We start from the raw sequence: 25,150 nt of genomic DNA, 5'->3' as shown, positions 1-25,150 counted from the left end.
TAACATTCACACACACTCATGATTATTGTACAGGGATCAAAAATGGCAAATAATATTTCTCCTTGGTAACCCAATCTCAGCACAATAAGTAACCCTGCAATGCCGCACCCAGTCATGGCACTATACTGGCTGAGATCATCTGAAGGATGGCACTTCTGGCAGTGCACCCGAGCAATGGGCAGTCAGCATTGGAAAGCCTGGGTGGGACCTTGTGTATCCATTTGCCTGTCTGAATCTATGTTTGGGCAGGCCTTTAAATGGGCTGCCAACACTCTCACCCAAAACAGACGGGAGACTGTTTTAACATACACATCAAGGTTTAATGCTTATGGTAAGACCCTGAATGCAACTTTCAAGGGAAAATGGATGAAGCGCAAATTGCCCATTCCAGTATAATTTCTCCAGACAATGGCAGGCCTGACTAGTGAACTTAAAGGGTCTGTTGGAAGCCTCCCCATAAAGGTAGGATTTTTGGGGGGGGATGAGTTTCTATTAACATTTTTTTGTAGGGTCAGGACTCAGGGAGTTCTCCTCAGAGCTCGACAAAATCATCTGGCCTACTGCTGACCGGTTCTCACCCCACCCCCGGCAGCTCACTAAGAAATGTTGAAGATACCTGAACTAGAAAGTGGTTCAGTGCTCCCAATTGCCATATTGTGTGGGCACTGATGGTACATGCACTTTGGGAGGACTAACAAGGCAAGGGAATATACAATGGATGGTAGGACCCTAGGGAGTACAGAGGGTCAGAGGGACCTTGGGGTGCTTGTCCATGGATCACTGAAGGCAGCAGCACAGGTAGATAAGGTGGTTAGGAAGGCATAAGGGATACTTGCCTTTATTAGCTGAGGCATAGAATATAAGAGCAGTGAGGTTATGATAGAGCTGTATAAAACACTGGTTAGGCCACAGCTGGAGTACTGTGTACAGTTCTGGTCACCACACTATAGGAAGGATGTGATTGCAATGGAGAGGGTGCAGAGTAGATTCACAAGGATGTTGCCCGGGCTGGAGCATTTCAGTTATGAAGAGAGACTGGATAGGCTAGGGTTGTTTTCCTTGGAGCAGATAAGGCTGAGGGGGGACATGATTGAGGTATATAAAATTGTGAGGGGCATTGATAGGATAGACAAGAAGAAACTTTTTCCCTTAGCGGAGAGGTCAATAACTCGGGGGCATAGATTTAAGGTAAGGGGCAGGAGATTTAGAGGGGAGTTGAGGAAAAAATTTTTCACCCAAAGGGTGGTTGGAATCTGGAACACACTGCCTGAAGGGGTGGTAGAGGCAGGAACCCTCACGACATTTAAGAAGTATTTAGATGAGCACTTGAAACGCCATAACATACAAGGCTACGGGCCAAGTATGGGGAAATGGGATTAGTTAGGACGGGTGCTTGATGGTCGGCGCAGGCGCGTTGGGCCGAAAGGCCTGTTTCTGTGCTGTAAATCTCTATGACTCTATTACAGTTATCATGCCCATTTGGTGCCCAAACCAAAAATCTTTCCCGATGTGTTATTTACTGACCGAGTCTTAGAGAAACTGCAAACTCTAAAGAATAGTTATTTTTTAGATCAGATTTTATAACTAAAATTAATAAATTTATAACTTACTAATAAAATTCCTGTAATAATTACAAATAATGGTGATATCCTGGCCTAATTGATAGCATTCTACCTGCTAAATCAACATTTGAGTGCATAGTCTCGGGTGACACTCCAGTGCAATATTGAAAGACTGCTGCATTGTCAGAAGTGCCGTTCTTCAGAGGAGACATTGAACCAAATCTCCTGTCTGATTATCTAGGTAATTTGGGTGACGTTAAGGACTCCATGGCAGTACTAAAAGAAGGGAGGTCTCCTGGTTTCTTGACCAATGTTCCCTGCCCAACCAACACCACTGAAAACAGCTTCATTGGCCATTGTCCTGCCTGACTGGCCCCGGTGAGCTCTCCCCACTTATGTGAACTCCGGCCTCCATCTGGATCCGAGGGCCTACTGCAGTCCCAGCAGTGGCCACCACTCTTGGTGGTGCTACCGGTACAGAAGAGCTGCGCCGGCAAGTCTTGTGGGTGGAAGCCACAACCTCAGGAAACTAATTGTCTGAGCCACGCAAAATTGCATCTGATGGGCGGGGCTCCTGCCTCCGCATTTTTAATCCCAGCCATTGTGTGAAATTTTGAATGTAATATAACTGCAAGCATCATGTAGTTTTAAGGTCACATATTTTCTTTTGCTCTTGACAACCATGATGTAAGTAGAGGTTCCATCATGTCTTTTTCTCCTGTTGGAATGTCACTGTTGGACATGCATGACTACTGTCAAAATATGCAATCTTAAAGTAAAAATAAGATTCATGTCTGAAACTTGGAATGCATGGTTCTGATTGACTGGGCCTGACATCAGTATTTATGTCTGAATTTCAAAGGAGATGGGGAGATTAACTGCATGACTTTCCTTTTGTCATTAAATTAAATCACAATTCAAGAAACTTCTAGACCAGTCAGAACAGTCAATAGAAAAACCTGGACTGGATAACAGTAGGGATGGGCAATAAATGCTGGCCTAGCCAGCAACGCCCACATCCCATGAATATAAAAGTATAAGGTGGACAAATAGAAAAGGACTGGCACATGGCAATTGAGTAAACCCATACCGGATCTCAGTAATTCTGATCCATGTATATTCTGATATTTGATTGATGTTGAAGATGTCCAATTAGTAGAAATGTTATATATCTGTACAGATTGAGGTCACTAAAGGTGTGATTGACAAAATGAAAATTATGTAAACTGTGCAGAGTTTACTACCTCATAGCAGTAACTGCACTTCAAAAGTATTTCATTGGCTGTGAAGCACTTTGGGATATCCTGAGCTTGTGAAAGGCAGTACATAAATTTTCTTTTTAATTCCATCACTACATTGGTAAGGTTAACAAAAAGATTTGCATGCTTCAGTGAGTAGCACTCCCACCTCTGAGTCAGCAAGTTGTAGGTTCATAGACTCGCTACAGAGGCTTGAGCACATAATCCAGGCTGACACTCCTGTGCAGTGCTGAGGATGTGCTGCACTGTCAGAGGTGCTGTCTTTCAGCTGAGAAGTTAAACCAAGGCCCCGTTTGCCCTGTCAGATGGATGTAAAAGATCCCGTGGTACTATTTTGAAGAAGGGCAGGGTGTCCCAGCCAATGTTTATCCCTCAACCAACATCATTATAAAACAGATTACTGGGTCACTATCTCATTGCTGTCAGTGGGAGCTTGCTGTGCATAAATTGGCTGCCGTGTTTTCTACATTACACTTCAAAAGTACTTCATTTGCTGTAAAGCATTTTGGGATGTCCTGAGATTGTGAAAGGTGTTATATAATGCAAGGCTTTCTTTTTAATCCTATCATTGCATTTTTAATGTTAAAGAAAAGATTTACATGAAAAGTATTATTGCATCTCTAAAAATGTACACACACAGTGAAGTGCAATGACTATTGTTATGTTGCTAACATGGCAGTCATTTTACCAACATCAATGTACCATGAACAACAGGGAGATAAATAACAAGTGCATTTGTTTTGATGGTGCTGGTTGGATGAGGAATGCTAGCAGGACACCTGGACATATTTGTTACTTTAAAGAGTGCCCTGGGTCTTTAAAATCCACGTAAACCATTGGAACAGACAGACAGGGCTTTGATTTGATACCCCATACAGTGCAGATCTCCCTTAGTATCATAATGGAAAGTCAACCTAGGTAATGAACTCAGTGCTGTGATTCTATACATTTAAGATCAGGATCTGTTTTAAAATAGGCGAACTCAAGTTATATTACTGGTTCTGCATCACATCTGTGGCTGGGGAAAATGGAGATCTGGGCATATGTGCACACACATACAGTCATAGAGTCATAGAGTTATATAGCACAGAAACAGGCCCTTCAGCCCATTGTGTCTGTGCCGGTCATCAAGCACCTATCTATTCTAATCCCATTTTCCAGCACTTGGCCTGTAGCCTTGTATGCTATGGTGTTTCAAGTGCTCATCTAAGTGCTTCTTTAATGTTGTGAGGGTTCCTGCCTCTACCACCCCTTCAGGCAGTGTGGTCCAGATTCCAACCACCCTCTGGGTGAAAATTATTTTCCTCAAATCCCCTCTAAACCTCCTGTCCCTTACTTTAACTCTATAGTTATTGACACCTCCGCAAAGGGAAAAAGTTTCTTCCTATCTATGCCCCTCATAATTTTGTATACCTCAATAAGGTCTCCCCTCAGCCTTCTCTGCTCTAAGGAAAACAACACTAGTCTATCCAGTCTCTCTTCAAAGCTGAAATGCTCCAGCCCAGGCAACATCCTGGTGAATCTCCTCTGCACCCTCTCCAGTGCAATCACATCCTTCCTATAGTGTGGTGCCCAGAACTGTACACAGTACTCCAGCTGTGGCCTAACTAGCATTTTATACAACTCCATCATAATCTCCCTGCTCTTATATTCAATGCCTCGGCTAATAAAGGCAAGTATCCTGTATGCCTTCCTAACCACCTTATCTACCTGTGCTGCTGCATTCAGTGATCTATGGACAATCCAGCAGTTTCATGGTGGCCATTACTGATGCTAGCTTTTTATTCCAGATTTAATTTATTTAACTGAATTTAAATTCCCCAGTGTCCACAATGGGAATTGAACATAGGTTTCTGGATTATTAGTCCAAGCTTCTGAATTACTAGACTAGTAACATAACCACTATGCTATCGTATCCTGAAGGAAAGAGTATGTCAATCAACAGCAATGCTGAAAGATCATATAAACCAAGAGATAAAGTACTTCAGCGAGATACCTGACCAGACAGATTTTTTGTTGGGCAAGGTTATTAAGGGTTACGGAACCAAGGCAGATAAATGGAGTTAAGAAAAAGAGCAGCCATGACTAAATGAAGGGCAGAACAGGCTCAAGGGGTTAAATTGCCTCCTCCTGTTCTTGTGTTCTTCTGTTCTAGCAATACCAGGACCAACAGTGAACACATGCATTACCAACTCCTGTTTTACGTTGGATTTAAAACCTGATGCTTCCCTGCTGAATTCTGTGTGCTGGAAAAATTCACTGCAATATTCAACTCCACACTGCTCTGCCAAGACATGTGCCTGAAAACCATGCAGTAAAAAGCACATTCAGATGAGACATTAAACCGAGGCCACGCCTGCTCAGGTGGACATAAAAGATCCCATGACACGATTTGAAGAAGAGCAGGGGAGTTCTCCCCTGTGTCTTGGCCAATACTTATCCCTCAAACAACATCAATTAAACAGATAATCTGGTCATTTATCTCATTGCTGCTTGCGGAAGCTTGCTGTCAGTGAATTGACTGCCGCATTTCCGACATTGTAACAGTGACTAAAGTTCAAAAGTACTTAATTGGCTGCAAAAAGCTTTGGGATGTCCTGAGATTGCGAAAAGCCACGATATAAATGCAAGACTTCTTTTTATTTTTTTATTTTCCCCCCAACATTTCCCACTCCACCGAAATTCTACCGGAAAAGTATTCTGATGTAAGTAGAACATTCCTTGATGAGCATTGGGTGGCCTCGTTTGTCGGCATCCAGTTACACTAAGAGCCATGCCCTTGATTATAGCCCTACATTGGCTTGCCAGCATTGAGAAGCTGCATTTCAAGTTTGCTGGTTTTTAATTAAATGTCGTTTGAAGGTTTTCATGGTGAGAGTGTGAGTGAGAAAGTTCAGTAAGATGATTTGCGATTTACAACATGTGAATTGCTCTGAAAAGAGCAATTATTTTCTTGTAAGAAGAGTTCTTAGAACTGTTAGCACTCGATGTTTCGTACAATGTATTCTGCGCATCTTCTGGAGAAAAGACTGGATCTGTGGAAGAGGTGGGTTTATATGTGGTGGAAGATGGGCATGTGGTCGGGATCTTGCTGCTGATTGGTCAGGCTTAGCATGTCTGTGAAAGGTCAGTACATATTATTGTTCTTGCTGCTGATTGGTTGGCTGTTGTGTTCTGTGATTGGTTGGTATATGCTATTGTTCTTGCTCCTGATTGGTCGGCTAATGTATCCTGTGGTAGGTCAGTACATGTTAATGTTCTTACTGTGTGGTGGTCTTGTGTTCTTGTGTTCTTGAGTGTGTGGAGGGTTGTATGTTAGAGTTGGTTGCACTTCAGTATGTTGGATGCAGAACGGATGGTGGTATGATTCTTGAGCAGCTAGCCAGGTGTCACCGTTGAGTAGGTCGCTGTCTAGGGGGACGGTGTGTTGTTGGTAGATCTCCATGGTCTCCTTGATGTGTTTAGTATGCCAGTGCTTGATGGATGAGATGAGTTTGAAGTTGGACCATTCGATGCAGTGGTTGTTGACGATAGCTAATTTGTCCCATTCATTGTGCTTGAAGCAAGCTTGGTGTTCCTTGATTCTGGTGGGTAGGCTGCAGCCTATTTCCTCGATGTAGATGAGTCTGCAGTCACATGGTATGGTGTAGATTCCTGGTTTGTTGTGAGATGATTTCTTGTCTTTGTGGTTCTAGAGGCTGGAGTGGAGCTGCTTAGACGACTTGTGTCGGACTTCTATGCCCGCTGACTTCAGTATACATTGTAGTCTGTGCGAGGTGGACCCAATGTATGGGAGGCTGACTCTTGTCTTGGTTTGAGGTAGTTGTTCCAGTGTGAGTAACAGATGTATGTATGTTGATCTTGTGGGAAGGAAATCCATTGAGTTGAAGTGTAGACTTGATATTGCGAAATTCTTGTAGATGTTTCTTGTCGCCGAAAGAGATGCAGTGGTTTTTGTCGCGGTTCATCCCAAGCAGCTCTGTAACACAGGAGTCCGTGCTCTACGGGCTGTTCCCAGGGACGCACACCGAGATAAACTGCTGCTGGAGGACTATCAATTCGGTGAAAGACGCCCTTTGGTCTGCCCGAAACTTGCTGGTCTTCCAGCGCAAAGAGTTGTCCACGACCGAATGTTGCAGGCTGGCACATTCCAAGGTCCAGGACTACGCACTAAAGCTTGGGGCAGCCGCAGCAAAGGCTCAGTGGGGAAAGACCACAGTGTAAGGTCCCCCCACCAAGCAGAACGGAGGGGCTGGATCCATGGAAAACCCCTCGAAATGTATCGGGAAAATTTCCGTTTGCTGTAAAATGCGTATGGCATGAAAAATGAAATGGAAGGGTTGTGAGGCATCTCACTCCTGTATTGAAGGAAACTGACCTCCTTTGCACTGTTTGTATTTTTTTTTTGACTTGGTGCTGTTTGGATCTGTTTTGTCATGTATTTTTTTTTACAGATTTTTATGAATAAAGTATATTTTGGAAATTAAAAAAAAGTTTCTTGTCGCCGATGGTTTTTAATTACTCAACTGAGTTTTTTTTTAAAGTTCCTGCTAAATTCTTTCAGTGCACTGTGTCCATGTTGCGTAATGTTTTAACTGTTGAGTGCTACTCAGATGTGAAAGTGTTCTAACTGGAAGATGAAAGAAAAATGTTCTAGCTGTGCTTTGGAGACAATGGCCTCGACGGTAACTCCCTAACGATGGGCAGAAGAAAGTCCGGGGTGTGTGGCTAAAAATTTAAATATTGGGGAACACATCATCAACCTGCCATGTCTGTGCACTATTTTACAGCAGTGGGTTTCATGGTGTGTGAGTGTATCACCAGGGAGAGGTGAGACTTCTCTACCTCCCTCCCCTCCTTTGGTACTGCTTATAACCTACCATTTTGACCAAGCCTGTCCTCCTGGCTCATTTTGCGGCCCGATGATAAATCTTATTTGATAAACCTCCTGCAAAGTGCGTTGGGTCACTTTACTCCATTAAAGACGCTATATAACTGCACGTTTTTGTTGTTTATTGGCCTGCTTACCTTAAAGATCTAAGGGGATATTCTCCACTCCAGCACTCCCAACATATCAGGAAATTGTACACTCGCAGCCCATGATTTTTCAGCTATTCATTCTAACAGATGGAAGATTGTGAGATGGGGGCGTGCAGTTTCCCAATATTTGCTCCTGGGAGCATTTGGAGCACTGAAATGGAAAATCTCCTGCTAACTCCCTCTTAGTCTTATTACATTATTCTTCATTACTTGTGCTTCTTAACTTTCAATAAAATTGAAGATGTGCTCACCTTTCATAAAATCATAGAATGGTTACAGCAAAGAAGGAGGCCATTTGACCCATCGTGTCTGTGCCAGCTTGCTGCGAGAGCAACTCATACCCCCAACCTTACCCCTGCAAATTTTTTCTCTTCAGCTAATTATCCAATTCCCTTTTGAAAGCCACGATTGAATCTGCCTCCACCACACTCTCGGGCAGTGTATTCCAGATCCTAACCACTCACTGTGTAAAAAACGTTTTTCCTCATGTCACCTTTGGTTCTTTCACCAATCACCTTAAATCGTTGTCCTCTAGATCTCGACCCTTCCACCAATGGAAACAATTTCTCCCTATCTACTCTGTCCAGACCCCTCATGATTTTGAACCTTCATCCACTCTGCTGTGTAACTTGGTTATGAGACTTTGTATTTTGCCCCCCAGTCAAGACATATATTGTTATTGTGCAATTGTCCAAATGGATCAGAAGTCTAGCACAGGGAATTTTCCCTAGGGTGTCCAATCAAAAAAACACCGTCCCCCCCCCCACCCTGTGCCCCACCACCCACTACCGCACCCTATCTAGTTTGTAACTTGAACCCGCAACGTCTTGACTCAGAGACAGGAATGACACTTACAAATAATAGTGACTACATTTCATATTATTTCACTGGATGTAAAGTATTTTTGTTTTGTATCTGGGAAGTGGGAGAAGGTTCTATGTTAATGACATTTTATTAGCTGAAAAACTAATTTGATGGTTGTTCTCTCTCAACCAATTGTATGTGCATATATTAAAGATTGCTGTGGGTGATACGTTTTCTTAGTGCTGCAGTTCTCGTATGAGGATTTAAGATGTCTGTATGGTCCCCAACAGATATAGTGGATGCATTCATACTAATGCAATTTTCCTGCTATATGTGGTGGGCGGTAAAACCATCTGAACGAGCCAAAGAATTGCTGTCTAGGCCCTAAGCTCTGCAATTGCCTCCCTAAACCTGTCCATCTCTCCCACCCTCTCTCCGTAAAAATGCTCCTTAAAACCTACCTCTTTGACCAAGATTTTGGTCACCTGCCCTAATATCTCCTTATACGGCTCGGTGACAAATTTTGTTGATAATGCTCCTGTGAAGAGCCTTGGGGACGTTTTAGTGCATTAAAGGTGCTGTATAAATGCAAGTTGATGTTGTAGCAGAGTTTGGCCTGATCACATGTTAACTGTGTCAGCAATTTGAGCTGCCCGAAGTCTCCACTTGCTGACAGTTAACTGTCTGAACGGACGATGGAGACTATGGGCGGCTGCAGATGCGTTTAACGTGATTAGATCAGTCTCTTCGACAATGTCTTGGTTCTATTTAAACCTTCCTGTTTTTCTGTGCTTCTAACATCTTCCCCTTCATGTTGTAAAGCGAGATGTTAATTGGACACAGACTGAAAAAGAAGTTTTAAATCAGTTTATAAAATGTCAGTAAGCAGTGAACCTGAAGAAATAGCAGTGCACTTTATTCGGTTTAAGTAGCATCTATTGCTATGATAAATGGTTAGTGCTGTTTGCTCGATATAGATGCCTGTCCATGATAAACAAGGGCAGTGAGTGGCAGGGAACTGTACTGAGTTTCTCTTTTTTTATTATTCGCAGGCGGTAACCATGACTACTGAGAAATTTAGAATGAAGGCATTAACGGGTAAATTTCCCAAGGCCAGGAGCTGCCACTTGGGCCTTAGACACGTCCGACAACTTCCCAGCATGCACCCTGACTGCAGGTGGGGCCTTGCCAGTGACACGGCACCCGAAAAAAATTACCTTTATGTGTTTGTCAAGCACTGAACAGATCAGATCATTATATGTGACAAAAATGTGCTTGGCGGTGATCCGAGCTGTGAAATGTGGGAAGTGTTTCATTTCAGAACACTGACGTGCCTCACCTTGAGCAGCAGAAAAATATCAAGGATAAGAACAAGACCACAGTTGACTTGAATCTCCTTATCAGATGATGTTTGTGGTAAGTACTTGAGAGTTATGTGACCTCATCTCAATCATGTGATAAAACCACAACCTTTGAACCAGGTCATTCATCCTATAAATACCCTTCTTAACTCCACAGCAGGTTTGTGAGAAATTGCAGGCACAGTGTTTCTGTGGAGTTCATTGTCTTCCAACTTTTGCTAAATTGTCACATTTCTCTCACATTTCAAACATGCCAACAAAAAAAAAATCATTGTTAGTTCATCCTTCCATTTTATCTCCTTGTTTGTAGAAAGCCTAAAACAGCCACTGCCACACTCAACATGGTTGACAGTCATGCCACAGACGCTAAAATTACAGTTCCTGCCTCACTCAAGATGGCAGTCAAAGACAATTGGATTCTGTGGTTATCAGTAAATTAAACGCAAGCAAATTTATTGTGAAGGTATGAAGTCAAGTCCACATTTGTGCTATTACTAACCAAGGAAGGTTTAATACTATAGAATCATAGAATGGTTACAGCACAGAAAGGAGGCTATTCAGCCCCTCTTATCAGTGCTGGCTCTCTGTAAGAGCAACTCAGCTAGTAATACTCCTTCCCCGTTCCCCCCTCCCAACACTTTCCCCATAGCCCTGTGAATATTTTCTCTTCAGGTGCTTACCCAATCCCCTTTTGAAAGCCACTATTGAATCTGCCTCCAATACATACTCAGGCAGTGCATTCCAGATCCTAACCACTCACTGTGTGAAAACGTTTTTGCTCATGTCGCAGTTGGTTCTTTTTCCATTCATCTTAAATTGGTGCCCTCTGGTTCTCAACCCTTCCACCAATGGCAAATGTTTCTCTCTATCTACTCTGTCTATCCCCACTACTGGTCTGGAGGTTTACTCTGGGTATCAACGACTCAAGACTACCAAATTATTGTTCACATACAGCACGTTTATTCAACGTTTCAAAATCTTATCTTCAACAGAGATTATACTCACGTGTCCACGTAAGCTAGGTTACTTAGGTTCATCCCAGAGTCGGAACAGAGAAGGTGATCAGTCCTCCCCTTCCAATTCTCCAAGCAGTTGATCAGACTACTTAGTCCTGAGCTAGTTAGCCAGCACTTCGGAGCACGCTTTCTTATACCCTGTTTCGTGCATGCTACCTGCATGATCAGCTCAGGATGGGCCGGGCCTGACTACCCGGTGCACAGTGATTGGTTGGTCAGCTGTTGTTATCGCCGCGGGTACGCCACGTCAGCCACAGTCGGTCAACATTTCACCGGTTTTGATACCTGCTTATTTTTGGTCGCCTCATCCCTCAAATTTTCGATCACATTGCATAGTTAGTTCTCTGTTCTCCAGCCCTTGTCTGATAACAAGACATTACTTCACTCCACCGACCCCCGGTCTCCAAGCAACCAGTTCACATGGCGCGTCTGTTACAAATTTAGCTGCAAATTAGACATGCCTTCATCAGACCTCACAGGTGTTAGTACATCCACTTCCCCTTCAGCAGTTCAGTTACACCACATAGCTGTCTCATCACATATCCTACATCCCTGCTGTGGACTTGCTTACCACTTTTAGCCGCACACACTACTTTCCCCACATACCAGGTTACATACAGTTCACAGGTTGGATGGTGGTCACCTATAGAGCTCCACCCTTTAAACCTTACCTGGCCCCTTCAGGGTCCAGTTAAGTTTAGATAAAACCTTCCAACGTGATCCTCCAACCTCCCCTGAGGAGTCCCTTCTTGGAAATCCTCTCGTATAAGTGCTTGCTTTTCCCGTTTCTCTGTTTGTTGCTTTAGCTGACAGAGGATGATGAGGAAGCAGAGCAACACCATAAGCTGAGCTACAGTCAGAACATGTGAGAATATTCTGATCTAGGGGTGAACTCGCACGTTCATTCCCCAGTCCCACAGGTCAGCCCACCAGGTGGTCACCTGTATTTCCTCAATGTCCCATTGCACTTGCCCACTCCTTTGCTGGAGGATGTAATAAATCTTATGCACTCGGTCCAGTCCTTGTCTAACCTCTGTCCTATGCTCTGGCAATGGGATTATGGCGTATGAGAATTGGCTAACATATAGTTCCAGATCATCCTTCAAACTTTCAGTGGCATTGAGGACCACTACCTCTCGCATGTGTTTGTCCACCAGTTCCATCTGGCCTATCCTTGAGGGAAGCATTGGGGTAGAACAAACTGTACTATTCTCGAGGGGACACTGTGTCCTACCATGTCAGAATGATGTCTGGGAGGTAGTCACACAATATTTCCACTTACTCATGTAACTGAGTTGGACTCATAACCACTGATACTGCCTCCATAGTGCAGTTAACTGTCACATTAAAACCATAGAATGCATCCTCAGTGGCATAGACAGGATGTGAACACACTCTGGTCGATTCTCCCATACAACATCCTCTCAATGATGTTACCAGCATTACTTTTCTAGAGCGGACCGCATAGGGGTGAATGTAATGATACACAACATGGTGTCCTTCCCTCATTGCTCCAATGTTCTCTACCCGGTAGACATCCTTAGCTGCATGATTCACAGTAACATTCCCAATAACATTCCCCCCTTTTCAATACAGTTAGTATTAGTAGCATACACACTGTTAGTCCTCTGAGTTGGCAACGGGTGGGTTTTGAAACCAAGTTCTTAACCTGATCATTACTGATCCAGAGGAGTACCTCTGCTTGGTGAGTTTGCCTCAGGTTTTCCCGAGCCTGTATGACAACCCAAATACCATAGGTAGAACAGGCATCGTTCTTAGCTGCTCTCTTTCCTGACTCCTCCACTTCCCGAGACAATTTATTGATTGTTTTCACATGATCCTCCACGGTGGGCACCAACCCATCTGTATGGATCTTTTGTCCGTCCCTTAAAATTTCTTTCAGCTGAGCGCAGAGGGTCCTCACCTTTTGGTCCAAATTGGCTAGGTCTAGGATGTTTACTACTCCTGTCCCAGTACTAAAACCTGTTATTACATCATTCACCAATCCTCTTTTACTCCTTCTCAAATTTGCCCAAGACCCTCGTCTCGGCCCGGTCACATGTCTCCAAGCCCAGTCTCGCTCCGGTGCTCTGGCCTGGGATCCCTGTGCCTGGGTTTCCTGTTCAATCACTTGTTTCACCAATCTTTCATATAATGTTCTAGTCAGATTTGAGCACCACAGGGGTAATCCCAAATCTGAGATGTTTAGGACCATGAGTACCAACTCATGGTGTCACATTGTCATACAAAACTTTATTCATTTTTGTCAAGACTAGTCCATTCTCTGGTCCAGGGCTTAATGCTGGGCAAGGGGAATCCATTAATTGCGTCCACGGTATTCTTGCCGACACACAGCACTATTATCGGTGTTACCCCTCCCGTTCTGGGGAGGATCAACCCGCCCCCTGGTCTCACGCACTTAAATTGGACTTTACAGTGACTCTCGCTGCAGGGCTCTCTCACGGAGAGCATGAGAGGGTATTCATCTGCAGAGGAGACCTCGATCTTGTTTCCCTCCGGACACTTGACAGATACCCATTGCCCAATGGTGATGTTCACCACAATCATACTGGTTGTGTCCATATTGCCCTGGTAGTTGCCATCTATCTTTATGCCATCTGAGCCTTCGTTACTACAGCAATTTTTTTTGCGATTAATATGTACTGAACATCCGCCTGTCCCCAATCCCAGTAGTATCAGTATGATGAGTAGATTCTGCAAGATATAATGGACCTCTCCAGTCACTGGTCAGCTGTGATTAATTCTGCAAGACAAAATATTTACATGTTGCTAAGACTCTTTTACTCAAAGGCCTTGCCAGAGGGGTTAGAAATTCATAAAGAATTCAGCCCAGTGCTGCAACTTTTGCTGTTTCCGGTTACTTCAACGGGACTGAAAGGTCAGAGGGGCATCCACCCCACAATCGGATTGTCGCCGACCTCGCTGTCGCCCTCATCAGTCCCAATGGGGTATCGGAGAGGCATCCTCTTCCGACCCTTCTGAGTCGTTACCATTGTCATCCTCGTGCCAAACTAATGGGCTTATGGAGGAGTCAGGTTCCTTTCGGGGTGTGCAACTAGCCACCTTTCCCATCTCATGGGTTGGCAGATGCACTTTCTTCATTTGGTTAATGTGGAACCATTTAACATGTTTAGGCAATTGGATGGCATAAACCATAGGACTGGCCTTGTCCACAATGTAAATTGGGCCTTTGTACAAGGGTTCAAACACTCCCACCCTTGCATAGTTTCTTACCATGACCTGGTCCCCAATGTCCCATTTCTTGGGACTTGCCCAGCATCAGCAGTAGTTTGTTCTGCCGGTGCTTTGCCCTGATATTACTATCCGCACTTTCATGCATCAATTGCAATTGGTTCCACAGATCTCGGGTATATTTATGTTTAGTTACCTCCTGGGCCTGCTGTTCTGTCAGCGTGGGTATCAACAGGTGGGTGGGGGTACGCATGGGCCTTCCCATCATCAATTCATGGGGGGAATAACCTGTCCCTTTGGACTTCTGTCCTCTGATATGCATGAGGACTAGGGGCAATACTTCATCCTATCGCTGGGACTATCCCTCCAGCTCTTTCCGCAAAGCTGTTTTAATGGTTCTGTTCCTGCGTTCCACTATCCCCGATGACTGGGAGTTGTGTGACACATGCCATTTGCCCTCTATCCCCAACAATTTTAGAGTTGCCTGCACCACCTGTCCAGTGAAGTGATTTCCCTGATCCGATTCTACTGTATCAGTCAATCCCCATCTCAAGAACACCTCCTTGACCAAAGTCCTAGTGGTGCACAAAGCTGTGACTGACTTATAGGAGAAACATAGAAAAATAGGAGCAGGAGTAGGCCATTCAGCCCTTTGAGCCTGCTCCATTCAATGCAATCATGGCTGATCATCCAAACTCAGTACCCTGTTACCGCTTTCTCCCCATATCCCTTGATCCCTTTAGCCCTAAGAACAATATCTAACCCTTTCTCAAATATATTTAATGATTTGGCCTCAACTGAGAATTCCACAGGTTCACCACTATCTGGGTGAAAAAATCTCTCTTCATCTCAATCCTAAATGGATTACCCCTTATCCTTAGACTGTGACTCCTGGTCCTGGACTCCCCTGCCATTGGGAACATCCTTCCTGCATCTAGACTGTCCAGTCCTGTTAGAATTTTGTAGGTTTCTATGAGATCCCCTCTCATTCTTCTAAACTCTAGTGAATACAAGCCTAATCGACCCAATCTGTCTTCATACGTCAGTCCTGCCATTCCAGGAATCAGTCTGGTGAACCTTAGCTGTACTCCCTCCATAGCAAGAACATCCTTCCTCAGATAAGGGGACCAAAACTGCACAAAATACTCAAGGTGTGGTCTCACCAAGGCTCTGTATAATTGCAGCAAGACATCCTTGCTCCTGTACTCGAATCCTCTCGCTCTAAAGGCCAACATACCATTTGCCTTCTTAACTGCCTGCTGCACCCGCATGCTTACTTTCAGCGACTGGTGCACAAGGACACCCAGGTCTTGCTGCACCTCCCCCTTTCCCAATCTATCGCCGTTCAGATAATAATCTGCCTTCCTGTTTTTGCCTCCAAAGTGGATAACTTCACATTTATCCACATTATACTGCATCTGCCATGTATTTGCCCACTCACTCAACCTGTCCAAATCACAGTGGAGCTTTCTCTGCATTCCCCTCACAGCTCGCACTCCCACCCAGCTTTGTGTCATCTGCAAACTTGGATATATTACATTTAATTCCCTCATCTATATCATTAATATATATTGTGAATAGTTGGGGTCCTAGCACTGATCCCTGCGATACCCCACTAGTCACTGCCTGCCACTTGGCAAAAGACACGTTTATTCCTACTCTATGTTTCCTGTCTGCCAACCAGTTCTCTATCCATGTCAGTACCTTACCCCCAATCCCATGTGCTTTAATTTTGCACGCTAATCTTTTATGTGGGATCTTATCGAAAGCCTTCTGAAAGTCCAAATACACCACATCCATCATCTATTCTACTAGTTACATCCTCAAAGAATTCCAGTAAATTTGTCAAACACGATTTCCCTTTCGTAAATCCATGTTGACTTTGTCTGATCCTGTCATTGTTTTCCAAGTGCTCTGCTATTACATCTTTTATAATGGACTCTAGCATTTTCCCCACTACTGATGTCAGGCTAACCGGTCTATAATTCCCTGTTTTCTCTCTACCTCCTTTTTTAAATAGTGGGGTTACATTAGCTACCCTCCAATCCATTGGAACTGTTCCAGAGTCGATAGAATTTTGAAAAATGACCAGCAATGCATCTACTATTTCAAGGGCCACTTCCATAAGTACTCTGGGATGTAGATTATCAGGCCCTGGGGACTCATCGGCCTTCAATCCCATCAATTTCCCTAACACCATTTCCCCACGAATACTGATTTCATACAGTTCCTCCTTCTCACTAGACCCTATATTCCCCAACATTTCTGGGAGGTAATTTGTGTCCTCCTTTGCGAAGACAGAACCAAAGTATGTATTTAATTAGTCTACCATTTCTTTGCTCCCCATTATAAATTCCCCCGTTTCTGACTGTAAGGGTTTGTCTCCCTTGTCCTCAACCCATTCAGTGAAATTGTTCACCAGGCATTATGGTCTTTCCTCACCATTATGTCCACCAGGCAGTGCTTATTCCCTCTTTTGTTGGTGGGTGAGGGTCCGATAAAATCAATCTGGATTGACCACCAGGGTCCCTCCACCCTTCGGTTCACTCCCAATTCTGCCTTCCTTTTCTGGGGATTTGGGTTACTCGCCAGGCATACCAAACATCCCTTCACATATCCCTTTACATCTGATCTCATCCCGGGCTACCATCCTACTTGTTTAAAACATTCCCAAGTTCCCTCACTTCCTGGATGCCCCGCGCCAGGGTCTCTGTGAGTTAACTGTGTCACTTCTTGTCGGTACCCTAAGACACCACCTACTTGTCTCGCTTGAATAGCATGTCTTTCCTCACCATTATGTCACTAACCTGCCATGGTCCTTCCAATTCTTTCCCTTCTTGTTTTGCCCTGATGATAGTCTTCAAAACTGGATCGTTATGTTGAACCTCCTTGAGATTAGGCGGTAAGGGCACTGATGCGGCCTCTTGCTTGCCTGTTATGGCTGCCACCATTCCGGATTCATAGGGGTCCCAGGAACTACCCTTTTCAGCTCCCTCTTTTGCCAGTTATCAGCCCTTTTGTTTCCTTCCCCATCATCAGATTCACTGTCTCTAGTGTCCACCACTCCTCCCATTGCACATACTGTGCCCTCAGTTCGTTTCAGCGCCTCCCTCAATCTGCACACCTTTTCCTGGCAAGGACCATGATTTCCCTCTTGATACTGACTATGCTGTTTCTCCTTAACCAGGCACTGGTATACAATCTTTAGGTCAACACACTGTCCCTCGGCCTCTTCCGCCCTGCAGCGGAGGGCTGAGAGTCACTCTGGTGCTGATTGTTCACACACTGACTCTCACCAAACTATAGTCGGCTACATCACTTTTCCTTTTCAACCTCATGCTTTTCTAAATCCTCCTTGGGACCTTGTCGTTCCTCCAATTCTTTTAGTAATCTAATCACTACCGCTTCTCTCTCCTCGAACTTCTATCTTAACTTCTGCATCTCCTCCGGGTCATTTTGTTCCTTTTGCCAATAAGCCATCAGCCAGATGGCCCTTTCTATGGCCGACTTCCGTGGACCCGTGTGTCCACTCAATCACCTCCTCTACCAGGTGCTCACTTCGGAGGATGGTCTGCCCCATCGCTCCTTGAGGGGCACCTTTTTCCCTATGTAACCTTGTACTAACGCGTCCATCGTTAGTTTAGTCATTTCTTTACCTTCAACCTCCTGGTTGTCTCGCCAATTAATCTGTAGTCTATCCCCACTACTGGTCCGGAGGTTTACTCTGGGTATCAACGACTCAAGACTACCAAATTATTGTTCACACATAGCACGTTATTCAATGTTTCAAAATCTTATCTTCAACAGAGATTATACTCACGCATCCATGTAAGCTAGCTTACTTAGGTTCATTAGAGAGTCGGAACGGAGAAGGTGATCAGTCCTCCCCTTCCGATTCTCCAAGCAGTTGATCAGACTACTTAGTCCTGAGCTAGCTAGCCAGCACTTCGGAGCATGATTTCTTATATCCTGTTTCGTGCATGTTACCTGTGTGATCAGCTCAGGATGGGATGGACCTGACTACCCGATGCACAGTGATTGGTTGGTCAGCTGTTGCTAATGCCGCGGGTACGCTACGTCAGCCACAGTCGGTCAACCTTTCACCGGTTTTGACATCTGCTTATTTTTGGTAGCCTCATCACTCAAGTTTCGACCACATTGCATGGCTAGTTCTCTGTTCTCCAGCCCTTGTCTGATAACAAGACATTACTTCACTCCACCGACCCCCGGTCTCCAACCAGCCAGCCCACATGGAGTGTCTGTTACAAATTTAGCGGTAAGTTAGACATGCCTTCATCAGACCTTGCAGGTGTTAGTACATCCACTTCCCCTTCAGCAGTTCAGTTAGACCACATAGCTGTCTCATCACATATCCTACATCCCTGCTGTGGACTTGTTTACCACTCATAGCCACGCACACTACTTTCCCCACATACCAGGTTACATACAGTTCACAGGTTGAATGGTGGTCACCTACAAGACCCCTCATGATTTTGAAAACTTTCTCGAAGGAAAACAACCCCATTTTCTCCAATAATATAAAGCAAAATTCTGCAGATGCTGGAAATCTGAAATAAAAGCAAACAATGCTGGAAATACTCAGCGGGTCTGGCAGCATCTGTGGAGAGAGAAGCAAAGTTAACGTTTCAGGTCAGTGACCTTTCATCAGAACTGGCAAAGGTTAGAAATGTAATAGGTTTTAAGCAAATAAAGCAGGGGTGGGGCAAAAGATAACAAAAGGGATAACAACAGAGGGTCACAGAGAATAACTGACCAGAAGGTCATGGAGCAAAGGCAAAGGGTGTGTTAATGGTGTGCTGAAAGACAAAGTGTTAGTGCAGAGAAGGTGTTAAATGACTGAATAATGTACAGCCCTGGCCAAAAGTACAAACCTGAAAAAAACAGTGGGCAGGCACATGGTTAAAAAATGAATGATGAAACAGACTAAAATAAAATAAAAAATAAAACTAAGAATAAAATAGAGGGGCGAGTCATGCTCTGAAATTAGTGAACTCAATGTTCAGTCTGGCAGGCTGTAGCGTGCCGAATCGGTAAATGAGATGCTGTTCCTCGAGCTTGTATTGATGTTCACTGGAACACTGCAGCAATCCCAGGACAGAGATGTGGGCCTGAGAGCAGGGGGGAGTGTTGAAATGGCAAGTGACAGGAAGCTCGGAGTCCTGCTTGCAGACTGAGCGGAGGTGTTCCGCAAAACGGTCACCCAATCTGCGTTTGGTCTCCCCAATGTAGAGGAGACCACATTGTGAGCAGTGAATACAGTATACTAAATTGAAATAAGTACAAATAAATCGCTGCTTCACCTGAAGGAGTGTTTGGAACATTGGATAGTGAGGAGAGAGGAGGTAAATGGGCAGGTATTACACCTCCTGTGATTGCAGGGGAAGGGGACGTGGGAAGGGGACGAGATGTTGGGGGTAATGGAGGAGTGGACCAGGGTGTCGCAGAGGGAATGATCCCTTTGGAATGCTGACAGGGGAGGGGAGGGGAAGGTGTGCTTGGTTGTGGCATTACGCTGAACGTGGCAGAAATGGCAGAGGATGATCCTTTGGATGTGGAGGCTGGTGGGGTGGAAAGTGAGGAACCTCTCGGGGTTCTGGGAGGGAGGGGAAGGGGTGAGGGTAGAGTTGCGGGAAATGGGCCGGACACAGTTCAGGGCCCTGTCAACCACAGTGGGAGGAATCCTCGGTTGAGGAAAAACGAAGACATATCAGAAGCGCTGTTGTGGAAGGTTGCATCATCAGAGCAGATGCGTCGGAGATGGAGAAACTGGGAGAATGGAATGGAGTCCTTACAGGAGGCACGGTGTGAAGAAGTGTAGTCGATGTAGCTGTGGGAGTCGGTGGGGTTATATTAATAGACAGCCTATCCCCAGAGATGGAGACAGAGAAGTTGAGGAAGGGAAGGGAAGTGTCCGACACGTCGTCCCCTTCCCATGGGTGAACGGGCCTTGTTGTGAGTTAGGATACGGGCAGCAGAGTTTTGGATGAGTCTAAACCTTGGTCCTTGCCAACCTGCACCCATGTTTTCTGGGTTTAGGTAAGTGAAGTCTGTCCTCCCAGGTAGGGTATGCTCCAAATCAAGCAAACACCAACTATATTTAGTTAGGATTCTCAGTAGTTTGGTTTGGGTCTCAAACATGGTGATGAATTTATGCATGTGTCAGCACTGGGTTGACCACAACATAACAACTGGCATCAATATTCCTGAGCTAAGGAAGGAGAAAAAGAATCGGAAAGTGTTATAGTCCTGATTGAAAGAAAGAAAAGACCTGCATTTCTAAAGCACCTTCATGACTTCACAATGTCCCAAAGCCAATGAAATACTTTTGAAGTGTAGTCACCTTTGTGATGTAGGAATCTTGACAGCAAGGTTCTGCAAACAGCAGTGAGATCATGACCAGATAATTTGTCTTAGGTGGCAATTAGATTGTATTCCAGAGAACCTTTGCTGAAAATTATTTTTGTGCATTTATGTGGTGCGTCTGTGAGTGTGTGTACAAGTGCAAGGAGGACAGTATTGGCTTGGGCTGTGATGTTTCCCATTGCCACCCAAGTTGCCAATACATTCACGCCTCATGGATGAGGAATGGGAACCAGATACTGATAATGGTACTGCACCCATAAGCCATGTACTGCCTTAAGGAATGTAGGAGAGTTGTCTGAAAGTCGAGAGGGGATAAAATATACATCATCAGTCTGAAGTGTTATAAAACACGTGTTAAATCAAAGATGTTTTTGGCTCTTTTTACTTACAAGAGGGTGTGTCGGAGTGACGGTGAATAAAGTACTGGAATTTCCTTCTCCAGCTATGATGGGATTAGTGTGAAACCAGCTCTGCACGGTGCCCAGTGTAGCGTTCACCTCTTCTAACAGGGTTTCGTGTTTTCCATCCTCCACAAACATTTTAACGCCGGAAGAGGCCACAGCCCCTTCAGCCCACAGAGTGAAGTCATAGTTGTGGACACAACCTGTGAGGGCAAAGGACCAAGAATGAAGCGGCATGGTACAGTTTATGGATTGTAATTGCATTCGTTCAAATGACCTCTCACTGATCTCTTGTAAAATCACATCGTGGTCATTTGGTGTGAATGGTATTTCGCCCCATTGACACCAACAGGGGTGGCACATTGGCGCAGTGGTTAGCACCGCAGCCTCACAGCTCCAGCGACCTGGGTTTGATTCTGGGTACTGCCTGTGCGGAGTTTGCAAGTTCTCCCTGAGACCGCGTGGGTTTCTGCCGGGTGCTCTGGTTTCCTCCCACAGCCAAAGACTTGCAGGTTGATAGGTAAATTGGCCATTATAAATTGCCCCTAGTGTAGGTAAGTGGTAGGAGAATGGTGGGGATGTGGTAGAGAATTTGGGATTAATGTAGGATTAGTATAAAATGGGTGGTTGATGGTCAGCACAGACTCGGTGGGCCGAAGGGCCTGTTTCAGTGCTGTATCTCTAAATAAAACTAAACGGCACTGGGAGTCAGCACTGCAAACTGTCACCATGGATATGCAGCCAAAACAATTAGCCGGTATTTCTTGGTATAATCTGATCCTGAGAGCAGTATCAGAGCCTCTGTCTCCATCCCATATGGAGGTGTCACTCTTTCCGAATCCCACTTAAACAATTAATTCCTTTATTTGATTAGACCATTTGGCAACAATTCAAAGTAAAGGATGAACAATTCAAAATAAAGAATGATTAAACTATTTCCTGCTGCACAATTTCCTACTTTTTGAAATAAATTGTCATGGTACAGTTTCCAAACACGTAAACTGATTGATTGATTGAGTTATTTAATTTTCTCAACTGTTTTAGATTAAGAATGGCAGGACACACACTCCAATCAATAAATATTGGCCTTGCCAGTGACGCCGACATCCCATGAATGAATAAACAGTCATGGAAACAGGGTGAAATATGATGCTAACTAAGAGGAATTTATATCTACTGTTATTAAATTAAAGTTGATGTTTATCTTGAGGAATCATGAATTCTTTTGCCATCTTGCATTTCAGTGGAATTTACATCATTGTGTTGGGTGCTTTTAAATAAAATGGAATTTAAAGAGAAAAAAATCCTTCGCAGAAAGTGGGCATTGCTGGCAAGGCCAGCATTTTATTTATTGCCCACCCCTGTTGCCCATGAGAAGATGATAGTAATGGGCCTCCTTCTTGAGCCACTGATAGTGGTTTCATTCAACTGAGTGGCTTGTTAGGCCACTTCAGAGGCAGTAAGAGTCAACCATGTTGGTGTGGGACTGAAGTTGCATATAGGTCAGGATGGCTGCTTTCCTTCCCGAAAGGACATAAGTGAACCATTGGGATTTGGGATCTTGGAACAATCCAACTGTTTCATGGTCACTTCTTTTGAGACCATCTTTTTATTTCAATGGAATTCAAATTCACAAGCTGCTTTAGTGGGATTTGAACTCACATTCTCTGGGATTATTAATCCACAACTCTGGCTTACTAGCCCAATAAGATAACCAGTGTATTGTGTTTATAACAACCACAAAAGACCCACCTGGGCCGGGATTTTATTTGGGCAATGGGGGTCTCCACCTCCAGCAGAAGTGCCACCAAGAACCTGACGTCACCTCCACTGGGGAAGGCACATCGAAACAAGTGTCGATTAAGCACTTAACTGGACAATGGTGAGCCTTCCACGGGATCAAGAGCCCTGGCGACGGAAGTCCTGCCCCCTGAGCTGCCGGCCAATCAGAGGCTGGCAGCTCTTTAACTGAGGCAGTGACTGCTGCCGGTGGAGCACCCACCCGTGGCTGAGCAGCAGCATTGAATCCAGGCCACAAGTAGGTCAGGGCAGGAGGGGTCACCTGGAGTGGTGGTCGTGGGGGAGGGGTGTATAGAGGGATCAGCAGCAAGGGCAGTGGGTGGCTCTCAGCGGGCACCCCCCTTCCTGATGCCGGGTCGCTCGTTCAGGCACTGTGCCTTTTAGCGAGGGACCCCACCCCCCAACTACCAGAGCCAGCAAGCAACCCGCATGGTTTGGGCATTATCAGTGGGCATTATTGCTGACTTGAGGGCCTCAATTGGTGGTGGGGCTGGAAGGCCATTCACAGACAATTTTGGTGGAGGCGGGAAGGCTGCGGGGTATCCCTGCCTCCCACAGCAACCCTCCCCTCCCCCCCCCCCCAGCCACCATCCCACCCGATTACATGCTCTCCCTGCCTCCAAGACTGCAGCAAGGGGAAAGCATAATATTCCTCCCTGAATATTGGACCTCGGGCCTTGTTTACATCAGGCTAGTGAGCTGCAGAGACCTGCTGGGCATCTCCGGGTGAACAGGGTTTTAATTTTGGGGCGCTGTGTCACCAGGAATGGGGAGGGAAGCAATCCAGAGGTGGTGGGTGGGGGCGATTGATAGGAGGAAGGGACTGTGATATAGGGAGGCGATGAGGAAAATGGGGAAGCAATTCAGAGGAGAGGAGTGATTGGGAGAGGAGGAAAGCGATCGAGAGGAGGACGAGATCGTGCAGTAGGGAACGATTGTGAGAGAGAAATGTGATCAAGAAGTAGGAGCCAATTGGGAGCTGGGGAGCGGTCGGGAAAGTGGGGAAGCAATCAGGAGGTGGGGGTGTTTGGGCGAAGTGGGAAGTGATTAGGGAGAGGCAAGTGATCAGGAGGAGAAAGGGTTCATGAGGTTGGGGCAACTGGGAGGCGGGGGAATGGTCGGAAGATGGGGACCATTGGGATGGGGAAAGCAATCAGGAAGGGGAGAGTGGGAGCCAACAACAGTCTTCGCCACTGCAAGGATTCTGGGGGGAGCACGCCTGCATTTCCCAACTCCATATTCAGGTAAGAATTTTTTTAAATACTTACCTTTTTGGTGGCAGCTTCCAGCGATCCCTTTAGGATGGAGAACATGTATTCCTGAACAAAACCACCACTGTCTGCTTTCAGGGAAGCCCATATTTGCAAAGGGGTCTCAATAGGCATTAGAGATAGACCAGCAGCCTGTTATGGGCCAGAGCCTTAGGCGCCTCTCCTTTGGCTTTAACCAATATGGCAGACAGCACACTGACAGTGTGTAATGAGAATGCATGCCCCACCCGCTATTGTGAAGCTTTGGCACCTTTTTAGCAACCGAGAAACAGACGCAGCGCCATCGAAGATCTAGGCCAATGGATTCAGAAAGTAAATGGTTCTCTTTTTAAATTTCTTTTCATTTATCATTTACTGGCTGGATTGGCTCAACCTGCTTGTTTTTTCTTTTGCAATAAGACATTTTTCGAGCAGATTGTGAGATGTCTAGATCAGGAAGACAACCAAACGTCGTGAGACTTACCGAAAAGCATAGACCACTGGGCCGGAGGTCTGTGTGTCGGATATTGCTTTGGAAAGGAAAGGCTGTTCCACTCTGCCAGGAAGCTAAAGGAGTAACTTGCCGGCTTCCTGGCTTGGCAGCGGATTGCATTGGCGGTGACGACCTGGAAGACAAGGAAGGGCCAGAGGAGAAGAAGAGGATTCATAATAATAGCACTCGAGTTTGGAAGTTAGAGATCAATTCAGAATAAATTCCACATGGCAAGATGCAGCCTGGACTCTACAGATCTCTAAATAAACAAACCCTTCGACCTCCTGGGGAGGACATGGAAATCTCTGCTCCAGTTAATATTTACTAAAATCAATCTCTTGTGAAATAATTCCTCTCCTAGCTCCCATTTCCTGCACTTTGGAAGGTACAGGTCAGAAATGATCTCTATACTGAGGGACTTCAGTTAGCCCTCAGCTGGAGTGTTTTGTCCAATTCTGGGTGCCACACTTTAGCAAGGATGACAGGCCTTGGAGAGGGTGCAGAAGAGAGTTACTAAAATGGTACTAGGGAAAAATGAGTTCAGTTATGTGGAGGAAATATAGAAGC

At 45.2% G+C, this 25,150-nt stretch overlaps 1 protein-coding gene across 1 annotated transcript in view; it reads right to left on the bottom strand.

The window, feature by feature from the left end:
• LOC137380975 (spondin-2-like) overlaps window positions 1–24,820 on the bottom strand; it is a 36,298-nt gene extending 11,478 nt beyond the window's left edge. The window contains exons 1-2 of the mRNA XM_068053390.1: window positions 24,575–24,820; window positions 21,029–21,243 (exon numbers count right to left, since the gene is read on the bottom strand). Of these exons, the coding sequence (XP_067909491.1) occupies window positions 21,029–21,243; window positions 24,575–24,758 (399 nt within the window). The 5' untranslated portion in view covers window positions 24,759–24,820. The remainder of the gene's footprint in view (window positions 1–21,028; window positions 21,244–24,574) is intronic.
• Window positions 24,821–25,150: the final 330 nt, after the last annotated feature.

Source organism: Heterodontus francisci, chromosome 20 (assembly GCF_036365525.1).
Source record: "Heterodontus francisci isolate sHetFra1 chromosome 20, sHetFra1.hap1, whole genome shotgun sequence".
NCBI classification, from domain to species: domain Eukaryota; kingdom Metazoa; phylum Chordata; class Chondrichthyes; order Heterodontiformes; family Heterodontidae; genus Heterodontus; species Heterodontus francisci.
The sequence above is the reverse complement of the archived record's forward strand: the minus strand, read 5'-3'. Positions and strand labels throughout refer to the sequence as shown.